This window comes from Grampus griseus (genome assembly GCF_964374135.1).
Source record: "Grampus griseus genome assembly, chromosome: X".
In the NCBI taxonomy this organism is placed as follows: domain Eukaryota; kingdom Metazoa; phylum Chordata; class Mammalia; order Artiodactyla; family Delphinidae; genus Grampus; species Grampus griseus.
Window position 1 is genome coordinate 15,588,998 of NC_138999.1, and position 19,860 is coordinate 15,608,857.

The window sequence follows — 19,860 nt, forward strand, 5'->3', positions numbered from 1 at the left end:
CCCATCATATGTACATTTAACTTATGTAAATTTCAACTATATACATATGGCAAAAAGGAGAAAAAAGTATAAAATTTTAGTTTCATATAATTTATCATATGTTCTACATTATCACATATATAAAATATTCACACATCCATATGTCTGTATAGGGTTTTATATACAAAATCATGTATACTATGCTTTAAGAGTAATTTAGAAGGTTTTCCTGGGGTAATTTTGGCTGTAAATGACTTGCATCTTATGTAGGAATTTAAAAGTTAATCCCCTCCTTATAAAACACGCCTCCTTGTGTTCCATGTTTTCTCCTTCATTATACTAAAGGTCAGATCATGTCTCCCAGACATGAATTCATGGTGTAAGATTCAGATATGGCTCAGTTTCAAATGCAAGTGTTATTTTCATCATAATCACCAGCAAAGTAAATGGGTTCCATTATATTTATTTGTAGGGTAGGGTTGTGCCAGTGTTGGAATTCAGTGGGGGAGAAAGGAGAATCCTGATCTGCATCTTCTTAGGTGGTTTTAATTCTCACTTCAGTCAATCATCAAAAAAATCAATCATCTGCAAGTGTCTGGAATGTGCCTGGTGCACAGTTTCTCCAGTTCTGATGAGGTGCTTAGCATTCCAGAGAAGTTCTCCTACCAGTTCTGTTCTCTCCACCTCACTGTCTTTCCCCTCACTTATTTCTAGCTCCCCTTCAATACCAGACCTATAAATGGGTGTACAGTCAGGTTTAGTGGGACAACCATTTCTGGTCTTTTTAAGATCTGATTTGGACCCACTAGAATAACTGCACAACTTAAAATACATGCTTCTTCATGCCCTTCAAAGAAACATGTGGAATATACAGTCTATTAGACGATGAAAAATTAGAAAATGAAGTCTGTTAGAACTTTGAGATATTTCACAAGCCATCTGGCCCAAATCTCTGATTTTAAAGAAAGTAAGACCCAAAGACTTTTCTCAAGGTTGCATAGCTTTAACTACAAAGCTAGTTTTTCACACTACTGCTGAAGCTCCCATAGGAGATGTTTGAATAAAGAAACATTATATGTAGATCAGAGCTACAAACAGGGAGCCCCCAATTTTTTATGAAAAAATTATTAGAAACTTGGGTCTTCAGTCGTGAGCATCATGCAGGCTGCACTTGCCTCTTTCATCCCCACAAGGAAATGTTATGCTAATAACATACTTGTGGAAAACCAGTCAATGGCTAAGTGTACTCCTGAAGCTGAGAATGTGCTTATCAAGGGGGGCAAAAAGTGAAGGAGATGCTTTACAAGGTATTCTTGGGTGAACAGTTGCCTATATTTGTGATAGGGAAAAGGCTTTATCATGCTATGTACTCAGCAGGACAAAAACCAGGGCCAAAACCATAGCTGGGAGACTTACCTTATCTCTTTGAACATATTAAAAACACCAAGTGCCTGTATGTTCACTGTGGGGAGCTACTTTCTCCTTTGAGCATGGCAGTGAAGTTCTTTTTAAGAGAAAAGACCCTGTGGCTTAAGCAATTGTGAAGCAATTGCGATGGAATTAAAAAAAAAAAAAAAAGAAAAAGCCCAAGGGCTGATCCTTCGTGGTTACTAAGTATTGCTACATTGGTTATTGGGGATGGGTAGAAAGGGATTGTGGTGGCTATGGGCATTCACATTATTCTGGAAAAGATTCATGGAGGAGATGAGTGTGAAACAGTTTTGAAGGAGGAATGAGACATAGTGAGACTTTGGGATAACTTGGGATAATATTTCTGGAAAAGAAGTTGGAATCTAGAAAGATAAACTCTCACTTGTAAGTGGCAGCCTAATCTGATTTGTTGTTCCAAGGTTATCGACATTCTGTGGAGTGATCCGAGAGGCAAAAAAGGCTGTTACCCAAATACAGGACGAGGAGGGGGCTGCTATTTTGGACCAGACATTACCTCCAAAATTCTCAATAAATACCAGTTGAAGATGCTCATTAGGTCTCATGAATGTAAGCCCGAAGGGTATGAAATTTGCCATGATGGGAAGGTAAGCTAACAGTGTTGGTGACATCATCACAGACATCCTTCCCCTAAGCTTAGTCTTTCTTCACAGGATGTGTCTGACCTCGAAGCCCACGGGAAAATGTCTTCCCTAGGCCCAAAACAGAACTGCATGCTTTGGTAGATCACTGTCCCTCACCCTAAGAGATATTTGGTTTATTTCTCCGATCTTCCCTAATCCCAGAGATAGAAACTCTGACACATGGCACTAAGTACACACACAGAAAGGCTTTGTTCTGTGCTAATCGCAAGGCAAATCTCCAGTAGTGGGGTTAAGAATGTACTTATCGTCACTGAGCACAGAAAGGCAGCAGTGAATCCAGTTTGCTCTCTTTCACCTTTTGCACTTTCCCTGTGCAGAGCAGAACCACAAAACATACTTCTCTTCTATTCACTGAGTAGGTGAGCTCTAGCAAGTCCCTCTCTGTGGGCAGTTTCGCTGCAGCCACTAAAATGGAATGCGTTGTGCTTCTTCAGTGGTGTCTGATAGGCTAGAGAGGCGAGGCCTGAGGAGCTGGTTTCTGGTCCCAGGTTGTCCTGGGATGCCCCCTTTTCTCATAGTGCACAGCAATAATTAAAAAGGAATACCAAATTGCATGGCCTTTCCTTCTATTTCAACACTTTTACTTTTCCAAACTCTTTTAGTTCATTGGAGGCTCATACTGACATTGCGAAATGGTAAGGCAAGTATTATTTAGGGTTTATTTGTAATAAGAAAACGGGGAGAAAGTAGCAGTGGTTTGTCTGAAGTGACCTGCCCATTAGGGCAGGACTGGGCCTAAACCAGCTTTCCTGTCACTGACAAGTATTACCCTCCCAAGGCTCCCCATCCTCCCCCACGCCCCCAAGGCTGGTTCCTTCCCAACAGAGTGGCCGTGGTCCCTTATCTAGCCACTATTTCTCTGACCTTAAAGCACTGGTTTTGTGGGGGGCCCTGAACCCTCTAAATCAGTCAGCTACAGACAAAAGAAAAGGACTGTGATACTAGACAAGTTTTATTTTGAATGCTCAAATAGCACAAGGAAAGAAAATAAAGGCTTTACCCCCTTGGAAAATTAGAACTTACAGAACTGAGCATTAAGGAGGATTGTAAGATACGGAACTGAAATTGTACACAAGATTGCAAGGCCATGCACTGTGGGGATGAGTGGCTAGAAGTTAGTACTCCTGGAGACAGTGATTTCAAAGCCTTGTTTCTCTTCAATGGAATCACAGGAAATCCCATCAGACTTGGATGATTTGTATGGATTTTGAACTTTGATTTTTGCTTTTTAAGAATTGAGCTGTTTCTGACTTTATTGAAGGACCTTTTGAGAACTAACTCTATGTGAACCTCACACTCTCTTTAACCAGGTTATTACTGTATTTTCTGCATCTAATTATTATGAAGAAGGTAGCAATCGAGGAGCTTACATCAGAGTGAGTTCTGGTACGCCCCCCCGATTTTTCCAGTACCAAGTAACTAGGGCAACATGCTTGAGGCCTCTTTACCAAAGGTATGTATACTCTAAGGAGATTTTTGAGCTCTGGTACTAGTGACCAAGTAGAACCAGTCCAGAGTGACTAAGAGCAGCCATGGGAGTGAAGAAAATGACTTACTCATTACTCATTAGTATAAACAAAATGGAAGTAATTCCAGAAGCCAAGTGGTGAATGCGCTCACATTTGAAACCAAGAGCAGCAATTTTCAATGTATGCATCTCTTTAGATGGATAAAGCCATCAGCATCCACAAACAGTCCCTAATTGAACATAAGGAAAAGAAGGTCTCTGCACCCACCCACTCCTGTAACCTCTAGCCTTCTCTGCCCCCAGACAGCCCAGTCTGCTCTTGCCTCTTTGGCTCTTCTCTACCCAGAAGTGTATATGACTGAGTTGAGTATGTGTCTCTGTGTGATGGCATTCATAGCTTATCTCCCATTCCTCCCTTTGACATTATCTTTTTAATATTTTTTATATTATAGAATGAATATGTTTATTGTTAACAAGTGAGACAAAACAAAGATGTATAAAGAAAATGTTAATGATCTTCCCTCCCAGTAATTCTTTTCCTCAGAGGCAACTGAAATTAATAGCCTAGAGAGGATCCTTCCACCCTCTTCTCCTTGCTCCTACAAAAATAGACAAGCAATTACTCATTCATTGAATTAAAAAAATGTTGAGCACCTACTATGTGTCAGACACTGTTCTAGGCACAGATGATATTGAAATAAACAAAATAGGCAAAAGTCTTTTCCCTCATCAAAGCATATCCCTGTGGGAGGAGAAAGGCAGTAAACAACATACATACTTTTTTTTTTAAACAAAGATAGAATCACACTGCACGGTCTATTCTGCAACTGACTCTTTCCCTAAAGATTATATCGTGAACATTACTCCAAGTTCATACATATAGACCTAACTCATTCTTTTTGATAGATGCATAATATTCTGTAGTATATGTATACCATAACAATTATGGATAGCTAAATCGTATTCAACTGATGGCCATCCAGATTGGTTCTAGGGTTTTGTACTTAAAAGCAATACTATAACAAACATTCCTCTGTGTGTGTGTGTGTGTGTGTGTGTGTGTCTGTCTGTGTGTACATATATGTATACACATATCCATAAGTTTTTAGCGCTTTTTTTTTACATAAGATTTCAAAATATACGATTTATAATGTTTAAAATTTTGCTAGATACTCCAAAAGAGTTGTAACAATTAACAATCTGGAAAACAACATATTAATTTCTCCACATCCTCATTAGTCTCATAAGTTATTACTCTTCTTAATTTTTGCCAAGCTGATGGATAAAAATGATAAATCTCATTGTTTTAATTAGCATATTTTAGACAGCTGAGTTTACCCATCTTATATTTTTGAACATTGCATTTTCTTTTCTTTGAATTTCCTGTTTATAGTATTCCCCTATTTTATATTGGGCTGTTTGTCATTTTCTGATAAATTTTTAGGAATTGTTTGCATAGAAGGGATGGAGGATTTTTATGGGCATGATGCATATATTTTGTTGGTGTCTTGATTTTGCTTTATTCTATGAAATCACATTTTATAATTTCATTATAACTTTTGGATTTTCCCCTTCAGTAGAAAAATGTCTCCACATAAATTTTATACACACACACACACACACACACACACACACACACATACATATATATATATTACATATATATATATATTACATATATATTTGTAATTTATTTTAACAGCTTTGTTGAAAGTTTACCAAATTAAAGTATACAATTCAATGATATTTGGTATATTTACAGAGTTGTGTAACATCACCATAAACTAATTTTTGAACATTTGTTCCATCCTAAAAAGAAAACTTGTATCCATTAGTAGTCACTCATCATTATCACCTCCCCATCCCTGGCCACCGCCCCCCCCATCACAACTCTAGTTAACCACTAATCTACTTTCTGTCCCTATAGATTTGCCTATTCTGGAAATGTCATGTAAATAGGATTACACAATATGTGGTCTTTTGTGACTAGCTTCTTTTTCTTAGCACAGTGCTTTTGAGGTTCATTCATGTTGTAACATGTATCAGTACTTCAGTCCTTTTAACGGCTGAATAACATTCCATTGTATCAATAGACCTCATTTTCTTTGTCCATTTATCAGCTAATAGAAATGTGGGTTGTTTCCACTTTTTGGCTACTATGAATAATGTTGTTTTGAACGTTGGTGGACAGGGTTTTCTGTATACATTTGTTTTCATTTCTCTTGGGTATATACATGAAAGTGGAATTGCTGGCTTATATAGTAATGGTTATGTTTAACATTTTGAGGAACTTGCAAGCTTTTTTCCCAAGGGGATGCACAATTTTACATTCCCACCAGCAATGTATGAAGATTCCAATTTCTCCACATCCTTGACAACCCTTGTTATGATCTGTCTTTTTGATTATAGCCATCTTAGTGGATGTGAGGTAGGAACTCTTGGTTTTGATTTACATTTCCCTCATGACCAATGACTTTGAGGATCTTTTCATGTTCTTTTTGGGCATTTGTATATCTTCTTTAGTGAAATGTCTCTTTCAGATCCTTTTTCCATTTTTAATTGAGTTACTACTCTTTTTATTATTGCATTGTAAGAGTTATTCATATATCTTATATTCATGTCACTTATTAGATATATGATTTGCAAATAGTCTCTTCCATTCTATGGGATGTCTTTTCACTTTCTTGATGTTATTATTTGCAGCACAAAAGTTTTTAATTTTGATGAAATCCAATATATCTGTTTTCTCTTTTCTGCTTGTGATGAGGTATCTAAGAACAAACTGCCTAAGTCAAAGTCATGAGGCTTTATTCCTATGTTTTCTTCTGAGAATTTTATAGATTATTTTTATAGATTAAGTTCTTATATTTGGATATCTGATCCATTTTGAGTTAATTTTTGTGTATAGTGTGAGGTAAGGGTCCAACCTTATTCTTTAAAATGTGGATATTCAATTTTCCCAGCAACATCAGTGGGAAAGACTATCCTTCCTCTATTTGACTGTCTTGGCACAGTTGTCAAAAATCAATTGACCATAAAGGTATGGGTTTATTTCTGAACTTTAAGTTGTACTCCATTGACCTATATGACTATCGTAATGTGAGTAACACCCTGTCTTGATTACTGTAGCTTTTTGGTAACTTTGAAATTGGGAAAGGTGAGTTGAATTTGAGTCTTCTTTTTTAAGATTGTTTTCCATGTGATTTTAGAATCAGCTTGTCAACTTATGCAAAAATGCCCACTGGGATTTTGATAGGGATTATTTTGAATATGTAATATCAATTTCGGGCTATTGCCATTTTAACAATATTAAATATTCCAGTCCATATTGTTCTATTTATTTTGATCTTCTTTAATTTCCTTGAAAAATATTTTGTGCTTTTCAGTGTGCAAATCTTGGACTTCCTTTGTTAAATTCATTTCTAAGTGTTTTATTCTTTTTGGTGCTGTAGTAAGTGGGATTGTTTTTTTTTAATTTTTAAATTTAATTTTATTCATTTTTTTATACAGCAGGTTCTTGTTAGTCATCAATTTTATACACATCAGTGTATACATGTCACTCCCAGTCGCCCAATTCATCACACCACCATCCCCACCCACCAGCGGCTTTCTGCCCTTGGTGTCCATACGTTTGTTCTCTACATCTGTGTCTCAACTTCTGCCCTGCAAATCAGTTCATCTGTACCATTTTTCTAGGTTCCACGTACATGCATTAATATACGATATTTGTTTTTCTCTTTCTGACTTACTTCACTCTGTATGACAGTCTCTACATCCATCCACGTCTCAACAAATGACTCAATTTCGTTCCTTTTTATGACTGAGTAATATTCCATTGTATATATGTACCACATCTTCTTTATCCATTTGTCTGTCAATGGGCATTTAGGTTGCTTCCATGACCTGGCTATTGTAAATAGTGCTGCAATGGACATTGGGGTGCATGTGTCTTTTTTTTTTTTTAATTTATTTAATTTATTCTTTTTTTTGGCTGTGTTGGGTCTTCATTGCTGCGTGCAGGCTTTCTCTAGTTGAGGTGAGCGGGGGGTACTCTTCATTGTGGTGCGCAGGCTTCTCACTGCGGTGGCTTCTCTTGCTGTGGGGCATGGGTTCCAGGCACACAGGCTTCAGTAGTTGTAGCACATGGGCTCAGTAGTTGTGGCACACGGGCTTAGTTGCTCCGTGGCATGTGGGATCCTCCCGGACCAGGGCTCGAACCCATGTCCCCTGCATTGGCAGGTGGATTCTTAACCACTGCGCCACCAGGGAAGCCCGCATGTGTCTTTCTGAATTATGGTTTTCTGTGGGTATATGCCCAGTAGTGGGATTGCTGGATCATATGGTAATTCTATTTTTAGTTTTTTAAAGAACCTCCATACTGTTCTCCATAGTGGCTGTATCAGTTTACATTCCCACGAACAGTGCAAGAGGGTTCCCTTTTTTCCACACCCTCTCCAGCATTTGTTTGTAGATTTTCTGATGATGCCCATTCTCACTGGTGTGAGGTGATACCTCATTGTAGTTTCAATTTGCATTTCCCTAATAATTAGTGATGTTGAGCAGCTTTTCATGTGCTTCTTGGCCATGTGTATGTCTTCTTTGGAGAAATGTCTATTTAGGTCTTCTGCCGATTTTTGGATTGGGTTGTTTGTTTCTTTAATTTTGAGCTGCATGAGCTGTTTATATATTTTGGAGATTAATCCTTTGTCCGTTGATTCGTTTGCAAATATTTTCTCTCAGCCTGAGGGTTGTCTTTTTGTCTTGTTTATGGTTTCCTTTGCTGTGCAAAAGCTTTTAAGTTTCATTAGGTCCCATTTGTTTATTTTTGTTTTTATTTCCATTACTCTAGGAGGTGGATCAAAAAACATCTTGCTGTGATTTATGTCAAAGAGTGTTCTTCCTATGTTTTCCTCTAAGAGTTTTATAGTGTCCAGTCTTACATTTAGGTCTTGAATTCATTTTGAGTTTATTTTTGTGTTTGATGTTAGCCAGTGTTCTAATTTCATTCTTTTACATGTAGCTGTCCAGTTTTCCCAGCACCCCTTATTGAAGAGACTGTCTTTTCTCCATTGTATATCCTTGCCTCCTTTGTCATAGATTAGTTGACCATAGGTGTGTGGGTTTATCTCTGGGCTTTCTATCTTGCTCCATTGACCTATGTTTCTGTTTTTGTGCCAGTACCATATTGTCTTGATTACTGTAGCTTTGTAGTATAGTCTGAAGTCAGGGAGTCTGATTCCTCCAGCTCCGTTTTTTTCCCTCAAGACTGCTTTGGCTATTCAGGGTCTTTTGTGTCTCCATACAAATTTTAAGATTTTTTGTGCTAGTTCTGTAAAAAATGCCATTGGTAATTTGATAGGGATTGCATTGAATCTGTAGATTGCTTTGGGTATTATAGTCATTTTCACAATGTTGATTCTTCCAATATAAGAACATGGTATATCTCTCCATCTGTTGGTACCATCTTTAATTTCTTTCATCAGTGTCTTATAGTTTTCTGCATATAGGTCTTTGTCTCCCTAGGTAGGTTTATTCCTTGGTATTTTATTCTTTTTGTTGCAATGGTAAATGAGAGTGTTTCCTGAATTTCTCTTTCAGATTTTTCATCATTAGTGTATAGGAATGCAAGAGATTTCTGTGCATTAATTTTGTATCCTGAAACTTTACCAAATGCATTGATTAGCTCTAGTAGTTTTCTGGTGGCATCTTTAGGATTCTCTATGTATAGTATCATGTCATCTGCAGACAGTGACAGTTTTACTTCTTCTTTTCCAATTTGTATTCCTTTTATTTCTTTTTCTTCTCTGATTGCCGTGGCTAGGACTTCCAAAACTATGTTGAATAATAGTGGTGAGAGTGGACATCCTTGTCTTGTTCCTGGTCTTAGAGGAAATGCTTTCAGTTTTTCACCATTGAGAATGATGTTTGCTGTGGGTTTGTCATACATGGCCTCTATTATGTTGAGGCAGGTTCTATGCCCACTTTCTGGAGAGTTTTTATCATAAATGGGTGTTGAATTTTGTCAGAAGCTTTTTCTGCATCTATTGAGATGATCATATGGTTTTTATTCTTCAGTTTGTTAATATGGTATATCACTTTGATTGATTTGCGTATATTGAAGAATCCTTGCATCCCTGGGATAAATCCCACTTGATCATGGTGTATGATCCTTTTAATGTGTTGTTGGATTCTGTTTGCTAGTATTTTGTTGAGGATTTTTGCATCTATATTCATCAGTGATATTGGTCTGTAATTTTCTTTTTTTGTAGTATCTTTGTCTGGTTTTGGTATCGGGGTGATGGTGGCCTCATAGAATGAGTTTGGGAGTGTTCCTTCCTCTGCAGTTTTGGATGAGTTTGAGAAGGATGGGTGTTAGTGCTTCTCTAAATGTTTGATAGGATTCACCTGTGAAGCCATCTGGGCCTGGACTTTTGTTTTTTGGAAGATCTTTAATCACAGTTTCATTACTTGTGATTGGTCTGTTCATATTTTGTATATCTTCCTGGTTCAGTCTTGGAAGGTTATACCTTTCTAAGAATTTGTCCATTTCTTCCAGGTTTTCCATTTTTTTGGCATAGAGTTGCTTGTAGTAGTCTCTTAGGATGCTTTGTATTTCTGTGGTGTCTGTTGTAACTTCTCCTTTTTCATTTGTAATTTTATTGATTTGAGTTTTCTCCCTCTTTTCTTGATGAGTCTGGCTAATGGTTTATCAATTTTGTTTATCTTCTCAAAGAACCAGCTTTTAGTTTTAATGATCTTTGCTATTGTTTTCTTTGTTTCTATTTCGTTTATTTCTGCCCTGATCTTTATGATTTCTTTCCTTCTGCTAACTTTGTGTTTTGTTTGTTCTTCTTTCTCTAGTTCCTTTAGGTGTAAGGTTAGATTGTTTATTTGAGATTTTTCTTGTTTCTTGAGGTAGGCTTGTGTATATATAAACTTCCCTCTTAGCACTGCTTTTGCTGCATCCCATAGGTTTTGCATTGTCATGTTTTCATTGTCATTTGTGTCTAGGTATTTTTTGACTTCCTCTTTGATTTCTTCAGTGATCTCTTGGTTATTTAGTAACATATTTTTTAGCCTCCATGTGTTTTTGTTTTTTACTTTTTTTCCCTGTAATTGATTTCTAGTCTCATAGTGTTGTGGTCAGAAAAGATGCTTGATATGATATCAATTTTCTTAAATTTACTGAGGCTTGATTTGTGACCCGAGGTGTGATCTATCCTGGAGAATGTTCCATGTGCACTGGAGAAGAAAGTGTTATCTGCTGTTTTTGGATGGAATGTCCTATAAATAAATATCAGTTAAATCTATCTGGCCTACGGTGTCATTTAGAGCTTGTGTTTCCTTATTTATTTTCTGTTTGGATGGCCTTTCCATTGGTGTAAGTGAGGTGTTAAAGTCCTCCACTATTATTGTGTTACTGTCTATTTCCTCTCTTACAGCTGTTAGCATTTGCCTTATGTATTGAGGTGCTCCTATGTTGGGTGCATATATATTTATAATTGTTATATCTTCTTCTTGGATTGATCCCTTTATCATGATGTAGTGTCCTTCCTTGTCTCTTGTAACATTCTTTATGTTAAAGTCTATTTTATCTGATATGAGTATTGCTACTCCAGCTTTCTTTTGATTTCCATTTGCATGGAATATCTTTTTCCATCCCCTCACTTTCAGTCTGTATGTGTCCCTAGGTGTGAGGTGGGTCTTTTGTAGACAGCATATATATGGGTCTTGTTTTTGTATCCATTCAGCAAGCCTGTGTCTTTTGGTGGGAGCATTTAATCCACTCTCGTTTAAGGTAATTATGGATATGTATGTTCCTATGACCATTTTCTTAATTGTTTTAGGTTTGTTTTTGTAGATCCTTTTCTTCTCTTGTGTTTCCCCCTTAGAGAAGTTCCTTTAGCATTTGTTGTAGAGCTGGTTTGGTGGTGCTGAATTCTCTTCGCTTTTGCTTGTCTGTAAAGCTTTTGGTTTCTCCATCAAATCTGAATGAGGTCCTTGCTGGGTAGAGTAATCTTGCTTGTAGGTTCTTCCCTTTCATCACTTTAAGTATATCATGCCACTCGCTTCTGGCTTGTAGAGCTTCTGCTGAGAAATCAGCTGTTAACCTTATGGGAGTTCCCTTGTATGTTTTTTGTTGTTTTTCCCTTGCTGCTTTCAATCATTTTTCTTTCTCTTTAATTTTTGCCAATTTTATTACTATGTGTCTCGGTGTGTTTCTCCTTGAGTTTATCCTGTATGGGACTTGCTGTGCTTCCTGGACTTGGGTGGCTATTTCCTTTCCCATGTTAGGGAAGTTTTCAACTATAATCTCTTAAACAATTTTCTGTGGTCCTTTCTCTCTCTCTTCGCCTTCTGGGACCCCTATAATGCGAATGTTGTTGCCTTTACTGTTGTCCCAGAGGTCTCTTAGGCTGTGTTCATTTCTTTTCATTCTTTTTTCAGTTCCACAGCAGTGAACTCCACCATTCTGTCTTCCAGGTCACTTATCCGTTCTTCTGCCTCAGTTATTCTGCTGTTGATTCCTTCAAGTGTAGTTTTCATTTCAGTTATTGTATTGTTCATCTCTGTTTGTTTGTTCTTGAATTCTTCTAGGTCTTTGTTAAACACTTCTTGCATCTTCTCACTGTTTGCCTCCATTTTGTTCCCGAGGTCCTGGGTCATCTTCACTATCATTATTCTGAATTCTTTTTCTGGAAGGTTGCCTATCTCCACTTCATTTAGTTGTTTTTCTGGGGTTTTATTTTGTTCCTTCATCTGGTATATAGCCCTCTGACTTTTCATCTTGTTTATCTTTCTGTGAATGTGTGTTTTGTTCCGAAGGCTGCAGGATTGTAGTTCTCCTTGCTTCTGCTGTCTGCCCTCTGGCGGATGAGCCTATCTAAGAGGCTTGATGGGAGGGACTGGTGGTGGGTAGAGCTGACTGTTGCTCTGGTGAGCAGAGCTCAGTAAAACTTTAATCCTCTTGACTGCTGATGGGTGGGGCTGGGTTCCCTCCCTGTTGGTTGTTTGGCCTGAGGCGACCCAACACTGGAGCCTACCTGGGCTCTTTGGTGGGGCTAATGACAGACTCTGGGAGGGCTCACGCCAAGGAGTCCCTCCCAGAACTTCCGCTGCCAGTGTCCTTGTCCCCATGGTGAGCCACAGCCACCCCCCCGCCTCTGCAGGAGAGCCTCCAACACTAGCAGGTAGGTCTGGTTCAGTCTCCCCTGGGGTCACTGCTCCTTCCCCTGGGTCCCGATGCACACACTACTTAGTATGTGCCCTCCAAGAATGGGGTCTCTGTTTCCCCCAGTCCTGTCAAAATCCTGCAGTCACATCCCACTAGGCCTCAAAGGCTGGTTCTCTAGGAATTCCTCCTTCCGTTGCCTGACCCCCAGGTTGGGAAGCCTGACGTGGGGCTCAGAACCTTCACTCCAGTGGGTGGACTTCTGTGGTATAAGTGTTCTCCAGTCTGCGAATCACCCACCCAGCAGTTATGGGATTTGATTTTACCGTGATTGCACCCCTCCTACTGTCTCTTTGTGGCTTCTCCTTTGTCTTTGGATGTGGGGTATCTTTTTTGGTGAGTTCCAGTGTCTTCCTGTCGATGATTGTTCAGCAGCTAGTTGTGATTCTGGTGTTCTCACAAGAGGGAGTGAGAGCTGGGATTGTTTTCTTAATTACATTTTTGGATTATTCATTTATAATGTATAGAAATACAGTTGATTTTTGTATGTTGTGCAATCTTAATGAACTTCTTTATTAGTTCTAATAGTTTTTTTAATTTATCTTTTTTATTGAAGTATAGTTGCTGTACAAAGTTCTAATAGTTTTTAGTGGAATCTATGGGATTTTCTATATACAAGATCATATTATCTGTTAATGCGGATAGTTTTACTTCTTCCTTTCCAATCTGGATGCCTTTTACTTTCTTTTCTTGCTTAACTGCCTGGCTAGAACCTCCAAACCAATATTGAATAGAAGTGGTGAGAGCAGATACCCTTGTCTTCTTCCTGATCTTAAGAGGGACATATTCACTCTTTCAGCATTATGTATATTAGCTATGTGTTTTTTGCAGACGTCCCTTATCAGGTTGAGGATGTTCCCTTCCATGCCTAGTTTGTTGACTGTTTTTATCATGAAGAGTGTTGGATTTTGTCAAATACTTTTTCTGAATGTATTGAGATGATCATGTGGATTTTGTCCTTTATTCTATTAATATGATGTGTTACATTGATTAATTTGAGATGTTAAACAAACCTTGCATTCTTGGGATACATCCCACTTGTTAATGGTATATGATCCTTTTTATATATTGCTAGATGCAGTTTGCTAGTATTTTGTTGGGGATTTTCCATCTATATTCATAAGAGTTATTGGTCTGTAGTTTTCTTGTGATCTTTGGTTTTGGTATCATGGTAATACTGGCTTTATATAATAAGATGGGTAGTATTCCCACCTTTTCTATTTTTTGGAAGAGTTTGTGAATGATTGGTATTAATTCTTCTTTAAATGTTTGGTAGAATTCACCAGTGAAGCCATCTGGCCCTGAGCTTTTTTTTGTGAGAAGTTGTTTGATTACTTATTCAGTCTTGTTCCTTGTTCCAGGTATGTTCAGTTTTCTATTTCTTCCTAGCCAGTTTTGGTAATTTGTATCTTTATAGGAATTTGTCCGTTATCTAATTTGTTGGTGTACAATTGTTCATAGTATTCCCTTATACTTTTTATTTCTATAAGGTCAGATGTGATAACCCTTCTTTCTAAAATCATTTGATTTTAGAAATTTGGGTCTTTTTTTTTTCCTTAGCCAGTCTAGCTAAAAGTTTGTCAATTTTATTGATCTTTTCGAGGAAACAATTTTTGGTTTTGTTGATTTTCTCTATTGTTTTTTTATTTCTCTATTTCATGTATTTCTCCTCTTTTTTTTATTATTTCCGTCCATGTATTTGCTTTGGATTTTAGTTTAATCTTTTTTTTCTAGCTTTTGAAGATAGACATTATGCTATTGATTTGATATCTTTCTTTTTTAATATAGGTATTTATGGATATATATTTTCCTCTAAGCAGTGCTTTAATTGCATCTCATATGTTTTGGCATGTTGTATTTACAGTTTCATTCATCTTAAAGTATTTTCTATTTCTGTTGTGATTTCTTCTTTGACCCATTGGTTATTTAGGATTGTATTGCTTAATTTCCTTACATGGTGATTTTCCCAATTTCTTTGTTATTAATTTCTAATTTATTTATTTATTTGTAGTCAGGAAAGATACTTTGTATGGTTTTAATCATTTTAAATCTATTGAGACTTACGTTATGGCCTAACATGGGGTCTTATTGTGGAGAATATTCCATATACGCTTTAGAAGAATATATATCCTGCTGATGTTGGGTGAAGTGTTTTATACAAATCTGTTAGATCCAATTGGTTTATAGTGCTGTTCAAGTCTTTTATATCCTTTTTGATTTTCTGCCCAGTTGTTCTATCTGTTATTGAAAGTAGAGTACTGAAGTCCCCAACTGTTATTATTGAATTGTCTATTTGCCCCCTCAATTCTGTCAGTTTTTGTTTCATGTAGCTTTGGGCTCTGTTGTTAGTTTCATGTATGTTTTATAATTATTTCATCTTCTTGACTGATTGGTTCTTTTATCATTATAAAATATCCCTCTTTTTCTCTAGTAATAGCTTTTGTCTTAAAGTCTATTTTGTCTCCTATTAGTATGGCCACTCTAACTCTCTTCTGATTGCTGTTTGCATGGTATACTTTTTCCTTTCAAACTCTTTGTATCTTTGAAACTAAAGTGTGTCTCCTGTAGACAACATATAGTTGGATCTTATTTTTTTAATTCAGTCTCACAATCTCTGCTTTTTTATTTATTTAATCCATTCAAATACGATGTTATTATTGATATGGTTGGATTTACATCTGCCATTTTGCTTTTTGGGGGTGACTCATGACTACTTTGTTCCTCTGTTCCTCCTTTATTTTGAATTTATTTTTGTAAATGGTCTGAGGTAGAAGTTTAACATCCAGACATTAATTGTGCTAGCACTATTTTTAAAAATCGTCCTTTTCTACTGAATTTTAATACCTCCTTTGTCATATATATTGTTCCCATATATATTATAGTTCACTATATTTATGAAAATTCTATTCTATTCATGTATGTATCTGTCTTCTCTTGTGTCAATACCTGCTGTTTTGTTTAAGTAACTTTAAGGTAAATTTCAACATCTGCTATAGCAAGTCCCTCTTTGTTTTCCTTCTTGTCTTGGATATTCTCGTACACTAATTGTTCATGTGAATCTTTGTTTTATTTTTGGTTTTTTTTTTTTTGCGGTACGCGGGCCTCTCACTGTTGTGGCCTCTCCCATTGCGGAGCACAGGCTCCGGATGCGCAGGCTCAGCGGCCATGGCTCACGGGCACAGCCGCTCCGCGGCATGTGGGATGTTCCCGGACCGGGGCACGAACCCGTGTCCCCTGCATCGGCAGGTGGACCCTCAACCACTGCGCCACCAGGGAAGCCCTCATGTGAATCTTTGAAATCAAAAAGAAAACACCGGTGATAATCCTTTTAAAATTTCACACACACATACATATAAACACATTCACCACCTAGTAATATGCTATTTGTTAAGTTAGACAGTTCATTTAATGTAGAAACTGGTGAGTGGCAACAAATCATATTAAAATGAAACAGAACGGAATGACTTATGTAACTTTCACCTAATAATTATTTTCTTAACATAGGATGAATGCTGTTGAAAGTAGAGCCATCAGGATGTTAAAAGAGAGAATGATTTCACAAAAAAGTGACCTCATTCGTGTTTTCCAACTTCAAGACAGCAGTAAATCAGGTAAAAAAAATTATGTAATGCTTACCATTTCTTAACATACCAGGTTACATACAAATCAGTTTTCATTTTCTTTGTTTCCTTAAGATTTCAGTTTTCTACTTTTACCAGCAAGGAATGATAGAGATAAAAATGAAATATAATCCATTATATGCTTGGACAAAAGCATATTCCTCCTTTTCAGTAAGCTTCTTTCAACTTAAAAAAACAACAACAACCCAGAATTAGACTCCTCTTCTGGTAGTATGTTTGACTAGACACTCTGGAAGGTCCTCCTGTTTAGAAACAGCTAGATTCTAGAGGATACATTAGTTTAATGCATTTACCAGCCTCACAGTAATTAAGATAAATCTCTAGGCTGCATTTCCTCTCCCCATTAAAGGATTTTTAAAACCACATGTTGGAACATGGAGCAGCAAGCAAGCACAAAAGGCTAGATTGTCCTGGGGGCAAATACTAATATTGGTGTAGCAGTCAATCCTGAGACTAAACCATAGGATAGTAGAAAGATGGATAAGCTGAATTTGAGACTGACAACATTAAGCCTAGATCCTCAAAGTGACTAAAGTAGTCCTAGATCTGTAGTGCCTCCAACTCCTGGCAAGCAAATGCAAATCCATCTTCATGGGAAGTGTCCCTAATTTGGGCCACTAGTATATCCAGAGATTAAGATCAACTAATGTGAGGTCACAACCGAAGATCACCAAACAAACAAGGGGACAAGCTACCACGAGGGAGAGTCAGCAGAAACAATAAGCAACAGATTAGTTTCCCAAGGACATCATATATTGGAATTATCAAATACAAAATAAAAAATTACTGACAAAGAAAATGTTTAAAGAAATGAAAGATGGAATCACAAATACGCATTTGAAAATGATTTAAAGAAGAACCATTTTTATTTTATATAGATATAAAAACTCATTAAGAAAACATAGTGAGTGGGTTTAACAGAAGATTAGACATTGCTTAAAAAAGAATTAGAGGGCTTCCCTGGTGGCACAGTGGTTGAGAGTCTGCCCGCCGATGCAGGGGACACAGGTTTGTGCCCCGGTCCGTGAGGATCCCACGTGCCGCAGAGCGGCTGGGCCCGTGGGCCATGGCCATTGGGCCTGCGCGTCCGGAGCCTGTGCTCCGCAGCGGGAGGGGCCACAGCAGTGAGAGGCCCATGTACCGCAAAAAAAAAAAAAAAAAGAATTACAAAGATTAAGAATCAAATGTGTAACATACATCTAATCAGGGTCCCAGGAGGAGAGAATGTAAGAGAGAATATATTTGACATGATGATGGCTGAGACTTTTCCAATACTGTTGAAAGACTCAAATTCACAGGTAAAGAGGAACAGTGATTCTCCAATAGGGTAAATAAAATTAAATTCACACCTACACACACTTGTGGTGAAACTGCAGAGCACCAACAGTGAAGAGAAAATCTTAAAAGCAAGCAGAGGAAACACACGGTGCTACAGAGACAACAATTAGAGTGACATCAGACTTCTCAACAGTTGCAACAGAAGCCAGTAGACAGTAGAGTCATATATACAGGTGGTCCCCAATTTATGGTGGTTCAGCTTACAATTTTTCAACTTTAAAATGGTGTGAAAGCCATATGCATTGAGTAGAAACCATACTTCGAATTTTGATCTTTTCCCAGGCTAGCAATATGTGGTACAATGCTCTCTCATGATGCTGGGTAGTAGCATTGAGCCACAGCTCCCAGTCAGCCACAAGATCACAAGGGTAAACAACCAATACACTTAGAACCATTCCATACCCATACAGCCATTCTGTTTTTCACTTTGAGTACAGTATTCAATAAATTACATGACATATTCGACACTTTACTATAAAATAGGTTTTGTGTTAGATGATTTTGCCCAACTATAGGCTAATGTAAGTGTTCTGAGCACATTTAAGGTAGGCTAGGCTAAGCTATGCTGTTCAGTAGGTTAGATATAAATATTAAATGCATTTTTTACTCACAATATCTTAAACTTATGATAGGTTTATTGGGATGTAACTGCATTTTACGTCAGGGAAAATCTGTACAAAACATTGAAAATAAAATTTACGAAAAGATACAACATGAAAACACTAACAAAAACAAAGTGGGAACAGCTGTATTAATATCAGACAAAGTAGACTTCAAGGAGATATACATTACTAGAAAAATAAAGGGACACTTTATGATAAAATATTCAGTTTTCCAACTAAATCCATTCTAAATGTGTATGCACCTATTAATATAGCCTCCTTCAAAAATATGTAAAACAAAAATGCACCGAACAAGTAGAAGTAGAAAAACCTACCATCATAGTGGGAGATTTTAACACTCCTCTCTCACAGGAACCGAAAGTATAAACAGACAAAAAGATTAGCTAACGTTCCCTAAAAGACATATTTAATATATAGAACTCTGCATCCAACATTGCAGAATATACATTGCTGTCAAGCACAAATGGAACATTTACAAAAATTGACCATTAAATGGAACATAAAGTAAATCTCAACAAATTTTGTATTGGAAACATATAGAATAAATTCTCTGACATAGTGAATTGAGCTACAACTCAATTACATAAGGTAGCTAGAAAATCCCCTTGGGCTTGGAAATGAGAAATACACTTCTAAATAACCCTTGGATCAAAGAAGAAATCACAGTGGAAGTTAGAATGCTGAAATTGAGTAATGAAAATACAACATATCAGAACTTATGGGATGCAAATTAGAGAGGCATTGATATCCTTCAATGTATATATTTTAAAAGATGAAACTGTGATCAACAAAGTAACAAAAAGTGGTTCTTTGAAGAAAATGTTGATATAACCCTCGTAAGGAGAGAAAGAAAGAGAGACCAAATAACTGATGCCAGAATTGAAAGGGGGGGGACATTACTACAGACTTTACAGATATTAAAAAGATCATAAGATATATTATGGAAATTCTTATGCTAATAAATGGAAACTTTAGATTAAATGGACACATTCTTAAAATATATATGTACACATACACTTATAAAAACTGACACAAAAAGAAATAGAAAATCTGAACAATCCTATAACTATTAAAGAAATTGGATCTGAAATTTTGAAACTTTCCACATAGAAAGCTCTGAGCTCATATAGCTTCATTAGCCATTACAGTATGCATATTTAATATTTTAAGAAAGAAATGAAACCAGTGTTACAGAAACTCTTCCAGAGAATAGAAATAGAGGGAACACTTTCTTTTTTTTTTTGGCTGTGCCACATGGCTTGAGGGTTCCCAGACCAGGGATCAAACCCATGCCCTTGGCAGTGAAAGCACGGAGTCCTGACCACTGGACCACCAGGGAATTCTCAAGGGAACACTTTCAAGATGATTTTAGGAGGTCAGCATAACCTTGATACCAAAACCTAACAAGAACATTATGGAAAAGGAAAATTAAAAGCTAATATCACTCATACATTTAGATGAAAAAAATCCTGGAAGAAATAATGAA

General features: G+C 37.1%; 1 protein-coding gene across 1 annotated transcript in view; it reads left to right on the forward strand.

Annotated features, from left to right (window-relative positions):
• The window catches only part of PPEF1 (protein phosphatase with EF-hand domain 1), a gene marked incomplete at its 5' end in the record, with an annotated part of 115,911 nt that overhangs the window by 88,709 nt on the left and 7,342 nt on the right, over nt 1-19,860 (forward strand). Inside the window, 3 exons of the mRNA XM_082681669.1 lie at nt 1,830-2,015; nt 3,383-3,525; nt 16,277-16,383. Coding sequence (XP_082537795.1) covers nt 1,830-2,015; nt 3,383-3,525; nt 16,277-16,383 — 436 coding nt within the window. The remainder of the gene's footprint in view (nt 1-1,829; nt 2,016-3,382; nt 3,526-16,276; nt 16,384-19,860) is intronic.